The 6,732-nt window shown below is 35.0% G+C and overlaps 1 protein-coding gene across 1 annotated transcript; it reads right to left on the reverse strand.

Annotated features, from left to right (window-relative positions):
* Window positions 1-4,480: 4,480 nt before the first annotated feature.
* Window positions 4,481-6,511, reverse strand: LOC106478760 (protein FAM43A-like). Its single transcript, XM_013939323.2, has one exon. The coding sequence runs from the start codon at window positions 6,170-6,172 to the stop codon at window positions 5,234-5,236; it is 939 nt and encodes a 312-aa protein (XP_013794777.1). The 5' UTR covers window positions 6,173-6,511; the 3' UTR covers window positions 4,481-5,233.
* Window positions 6,512-6,732: the final 221 nt, after the last annotated feature.

Raw genomic sequence — 6,732 nt, forward strand, 5'->3', positions numbered from 1 at the left:
TATTGTGTTCTTTAGCCTTTTCATCCATGTAATAACTTTAGCGACATCTTTAGCAGTCATTGGGACCTTTATTTTATATCTTTCACTCTATTGTGTTCTTTAGCCTTTTGTAACACGTGTTTTTTGCATCGTGGGTAAGTGAAGATTTGAAATGGTATCATTTATGCATATACATACATACTTAACCTCAAGTCTATCTTTTAACATTGCATTAGTTAATACGTAACTATTATTTTGTTCCACTTCCCATAATCTGATTGTCGGCAATATATGTAACAAAACCAAAGGTGGTTCATCGCTCCCTGTAATTGATGTTGGTCAGTGGGAAGGATGGAAGTGAGTAAACAGAGCATCCTAAGGAAGGGCTTTGAATTAACCATGCATTCGTCAAAAGATTAAACAGGACTAGTTTCCAGTATGCTTGAGACTCAAGGTCAGCTTATTGTTAGATATGGGTTAGGAAACTACCCCTCTTCTCCTCCCAGTTACGTTGTTTCTAAAAAGTTGTTCAACGTCTGAGCAAACAAAGAAATGTGTAGATAACCGTATCGTTATTGTCTGAGTACTATTGTCAGTTTCTCGAATGATTGCTCACGCATTAACTACTGAAATACATGTGCAGACAATTTGGAAAACACACAAAATGTATCATATTGTCAACAAGATGGAAAACGTCATCAAACAGCCAGATAGCTATTGGTTGATGAATAAACGTCATTAAAGAACCAGATAAATGTTATTTGATATTTTAACATCATGAAATAACCATATGTTCTATGTTGATAAAACAAGACCATCAAACAGCCATATAATTGCTGGTTAATTATTCTTCTGTAATTAATTAAGTTGTCTGCTGGCGGTTTCTGTTGGTTAAGATTCTAAGTGTGGACAATAAATTTTGCTATTACTGGGTTTTAATTTATAATTAAAGTCATGGCTATTAAAATACGTTGCCACACTGCATAACTGTTGATTTTAATTCATTTATGATTCTGTTAGATAATTGTTGAAGATCAAGAACAAATCATTAAAATTCGTTAAATGTTACTGAGTAATGCAATGTAACGTATTAAATTTAAATAAATACGCTTACAGTCTGTGCAATTTCGCATTCCTTAGGCATAAACCACAAATTATCACTAATGAATGGTGGGCTAGACTAGTAGTTAGCGTACCGGGCTGCGGTTCGAAGTTCCGAGTCGCAATATGCAGCTGAACATACTCCGAACTTTCAGCTTTGGTGGAGTTATAAATGTGATTGTCAATCCCCTTTTTCGAGTAGGAGTAACCGCGTAAGCAATTGACGTTTCTGAACACTTTTCCTCCCTCTGGCCAGCTGTTCTTAAATATGGATCACAGTGACTGAGCCGTGGAGTCTCAAATCTGGTCGTTTACCTCACGTATCACGCAAGGTGCAGTTTAGGTTGAAAATATCAAATATCAAATCTAAGTAATGATACTTTTTTTTTATCCTGTAAACTCCCAGTGGAGCATAGGGCCGCAGCAACACCTCGCCAACGGAAGGTGTTGCTGCAGTTACTTGTAGCAGGTTGATTTTTACGGGGTGGAGTTGCTAGACCCGCGCCCAACCCTCCTCCTTTCTCATCCTGGACTTGGGACCAGGCAAAGGCTGGCATGTTTGGTGTGACGGGGATTCGAACCCGCGACCCTCAGAGTCGAGCGCCCTAACCACCTGGCCATGCCGGGCCTAAGTAATGATACTAAGCGTAAACAAATAGTAGGAGTATAAATGACTAGACCATGTCAGTCCTAGTATATTGCTAATAACACTAGAAGATATGCCCAGCTTCATTGTAATGGCTTTTTGGGTGGACTTGTAACTAGATTAACGTATTTAACGTTCGAAAAATAGGCGAATTAACCTTCTATATTATTATCATATAATAATGACATAGTTTTGCTGATGATTATTCTAAGGAAATACATTTGAAGTTTTTGATAATTAATACAGTGTAATATTTACTTAAAAGCATTTTTATTTTACTCTAAAATATTAAAAACGCCCAGAAATAAAGAGATTCAAAGAAGGCTAGTTTGTTTTTATTCATTAATAAAAAAAGAAAGCCTGCAATAAATTAAATCTTTCTCATATAATCAAGAAATATTTAAATTTTTTAGTGAGACATACATGTACAATAAACGCAAATTAACAGTCAATTTCTTAAATCTTTAAAAGTATGTTGATTAAAATAATTACAAAGTATTCATAGATGATGCAACCTAGAAAAATGTTCTAAATACATTTGAAAAATAGCACACTTACAGTAAATATAACACATTTGTTACTTTTATTTACCACCAGGATAATTATTCTGAAATCGTTGCAAAAACGTTTTATATATATATATATATATATAACAAAGCGTGAAAGTGAATTTACCTGTTTTACTGAAACTGTAAATCTCAATTTATTAGCAATGAAATATTACATATTGTATTTGATTGTTTTATCGCAAAGCTACACAATGGGCTGTATGTTCACAACGACGAAGTAAACCACACATTTTGACGTTTCAAGCCAGTAAACTTACTGGACCCACCAAGGTATGGACTATATGCTATACTTTATGAAATATTTATATCTAATTTCATACCAATGAAATACATGAAAAAATAACGTTTTATTTTAGTTAAATTACACGAAATACAAATAGCTTAAAAAACAAAACACATTTCATTGTTTGCTCAATAGGGCCCCATGGTGGCTCAGTGGCAAGTCTGAAGAATTATAAATGCTAAACATTGTGTCTCGATACCTGCGGTGGGCAAAGCACAGATAAGATATAGTGTAGCTTTGTGCTTAACTTCAAACTGTTCAATAAAAATATAACGTATCTTACTGTAAAGTTGATCCCTTATGTATTTGTTTTAGAATTTATTTCCTAGAAGGAGGATAAAAACGCCCTAAAATAGGGCACATTTCCACTTTTTTTTAAATAGATTGTTTTCATATAAAACGCCCTGAAATAGGGCACATTTCCACTTTTTTTTAAATAGATTGTTTTCATAAAAACGCCCTGAAATAGGGCACATTTCCACTTTTCTTTTTAAATATATTGTTATCTTTTAATTTAAATACACTAGTACTTAATCAGTTAAATGAGTCGATGTTTACCTTCTGCAAAGCAGCTTATACAATTAGCATCTAATGAAGTCATTAGGGATTTAATAACAAAAGAAAGAAGGAAGGGGAAAATTATCTGACATTTTCTCTTAAACAGTTTTCGCTTCCTTAACGAGTACGCCCCCCCCCAGTCTGCGGACTTACAACGCCAGAAACCGGATTTCGATACCCGTGGTGGGCAGAGCACAGATAGCCCGTTGTGTAACCGTGGGCTTAACATCAAAACAAACAAATTAACGAGTACCCTCAGCAAACACTGTATCATTGATGTTTCAGCGTTATCATAAATCAGAAGTAAATATTTCTATTATAGATTATTTTAATATCAAAAATCGTTTCTTACACTGATATAATGTCAACAGTAAGCTTACGGACTTACAACGCTAAAATCCGGGGTTCGATTTTCTATGACTGACAGAGCGTGGACAGCCCATTGTGTACTTTTGCACTAAAACAACCATTAATATAAGAACCAAACTGATTAAACAATGCATTTCAATCATTATAAGTAACATAGTTTTAACATTATAATAAGTTAGCCATGCTAGTCACAATATCTATGTATATACCTCAATTCTGATCAATGTAGGTGGCTTGCTTTGATTAGAAGTTAACAGTAATCGTATAAGGTTAAAAATAAACTTATTATAACAAATTACCGAATTAAGAAATACGTTTTGAGTTTACTCTTCGTAAAAAAAGAGAGATAGAGAGAGATAAAATTAGGATATTTTTGCTTCATTAATATTATGCTAAAATACTAAAGATATGTAAAATTCCATTTAGTTTAAGAATATTGATCATTTGGCAAATATCTTCGTTAATTATTAACCAGATAATGTTTCGGAAATGCTTATAATAATAAGGAATGTTAACAGGCCATTCAACAAGCTGTTATTGTGCGCAGACAATTGAATCATAGAATACACGTTGAAGTTCTTTGATAGAACGCCTTGTAGTGACGCTTTCATGACTTCCATACATTTTATTAAGACTCCAGAAACAGCTGCCTCGGCGTAGTACTCCAAAATAGAACAGTATATAGTTTTTAAAAACTGATACACTATTCTTTATCCATTAATAATAGAACATGATAGGCAATGCAATGTCACAAGGGATTTTAGGGCGAATTTGGATAGATCCTCATAGATCCCAGGGGAACAGAATCATCGAAAGGCATAGAATTTACCAGTTGTATAACTTACATATTTAACAGGTTAACTTTCTATATCAGTTAATTTAATTCAGCTATGTATATGCCTTAATAATATTGTTATGGCTATGTTAACAAAAACAAACCGACTAAATAAAATCACCATTGTTGTTATGTTAACAATAAAACCCGACTAAATAAAATCACCATTGTTGTTATGTTAACCAAAAACCTGACTAAATAAAATCACTGTTACTGTTCTGTTAACACAAAATCTGTTTAGTAAAATCATTATAATCTGTAAATAGTTTCAGAGCCATGTTCCTATTACTTAATGTTGAATATGCACATATTTCTTGACAAACACACACATGGAAACTATTTAATAAGCTATAAGTTCTATATTTTCAATCCAACATATACATCATAATTGTTGATTGCCATGGAACAAGACCGTTCGCAATGAAGACTGGTTAACAAACCATAGAACTATGAATCCGTATTCAGTGTTTAAAATTAGCCTTTACAAAGAAAAACCCAAATTTCTGATAATGAATTGTTTTAGACTACGTTCATTTGGATATGCTTTATTTCGGTAACGAACGGTATTCAAAACTCATGGCACAAAATACACGTTTGAGGTAAGTTAGATTAATTTCCCTCGTATAAAAAGGTAAGTCTTCACGTAGTTCTTAAGATTATTATTGTGTTCACGAATAAGATGTCGGCATATTGGTTACAAAATAAATGTAGGATTCAGGATAGAATTCACACAAAACTTCAGTAACCACGAGAAATTAAAAATGGTACAAGAGTGCGACACACATATATAAAAGAAGGTCAAAACTGAGACAAGTTCTTTTTAATAAATGGTACAATGTCAAAAATACAGTAGTTTAGTGCAAAAGCTACCATGGAAACACCTATGGCTGATATTAATCCTCATCTGAAAATGTATTCAAGCTTATTTCTTTATCCTCTCCGTATCCGGATTCAGTTGAAACACTATCACCATCACCACGAGTCCTGTCGTCAGTGAATGGTATTTTTTGGAGCTTAATATCTAGCTCATTGAACTGTACAGGACTCGTATATTGACCAGAAACAGAACCAACATCCGGGCTCGCGAACTGTTGAACATCATCTATCACCACATCTAAAGATGATTCAAGATCTGAAATGGCCAAGTCAGTGATCAGATCTTCTTCGAATTCTGAATCTTCTTCTTCTAGTTCTTCGATAGCAGTCAGCTTAGGAGCACTTCTTGCTCGTTCCAGGGGCGGCCGAAAGTTAGCCGTCCCAGTGATGAGAAGCTGTTTGCGGCGTGGTAAAGTAGGGATCACAGACGTGGAGTTGGTTACCGTCAATCGTGCTTTTTGTCGGGTGAGTTTTTCCCGACGAAACTCCTGAAGCGCAGCAGTCAACTTTTGATTCAACTGGTTTACCATTATCTGAGCTTTATCTTCCTTACCGCATAAAATAGCATGACAGCGGAGCTCTTGCTTAAAGCGGCGAGTTTCATGTCTATACACCCAACAGAACACCCGAGGATACTGAGGGTGTGCTGCACAGTAGGTGATGCGATTAGCCCAGTATTCCGTAAGTCCATGCTCCTTTGTCACTGCTTTTAGACCCGAGTTACACACAGTTATCGTCATGTAAGTATCCTGTTTAACATTCGTAAAGTAGTTAGTCCACAACGTGGCCAAAGCTATGTCAACACAAGTGTCACCCTTGGCCCACGGCGTTACCACGTTTCCCATATACACCCCTTTGTAAACAGAGTCACAATCGTTGATGGAAATTGAGCGTTTGTTCCAAAATTTCAGTTTCAGTTTAACATGCGACGGAGAAAATGGTAGTTGAATCGACATGATCAACAGCTGAACGACCGAACTTCAGAAGATTATATAAAGATTATCCTAGCATTAAGTCCAGCAATCTGCAGCTAATCCCAGCAGGAAAAGTTTGTAAAATAGTTCCCGTTATCTTGCTAATCCTACCTTATTTGTATTATTACAAAACAGTGTTTCTTACGATATTTTTTTTTTCTATTACAACCTTATAAGTGAGAAATTTTAAACTCTAAACGTTAATAAGTCTAGTAAGTAACCATTAAACCGTTTATCAAATTACATCCTATGGTAACTTTGCTTACACTTACGTATTTAACAGAGCAACTACACAAGGGTGCCAAACAGAGCGACCACTTTACGTACACTACCCTTGCGAGATTTAACAGTTGTACACTTATATCTCCTACCGGGAATCAATTCGACGTCACACGCCAGGCTGGCCACGATTGGTCTAGTAATTTTGTTGTTGTTGGTACTTGATTACTTGGAAAATTTCAACCATTTGTTACTACGGCACTAGTATTTTTATTGCGTGCGTGAGAAGCCACTATTTTCAATTCACCTTTTGATTTTTAGAC

Source organism: Limulus polyphemus, unplaced genomic scaffold (assembly GCF_000517525.1).
Source record: "Limulus polyphemus unplaced genomic scaffold, Limulus_polyphemus-2.1.2 Scaffold247, whole genome shotgun sequence".
Classification (NCBI taxonomy): Eukaryota; Metazoa; Arthropoda; class Merostomata; order Xiphosura; family Limulidae; genus Limulus; species Limulus polyphemus.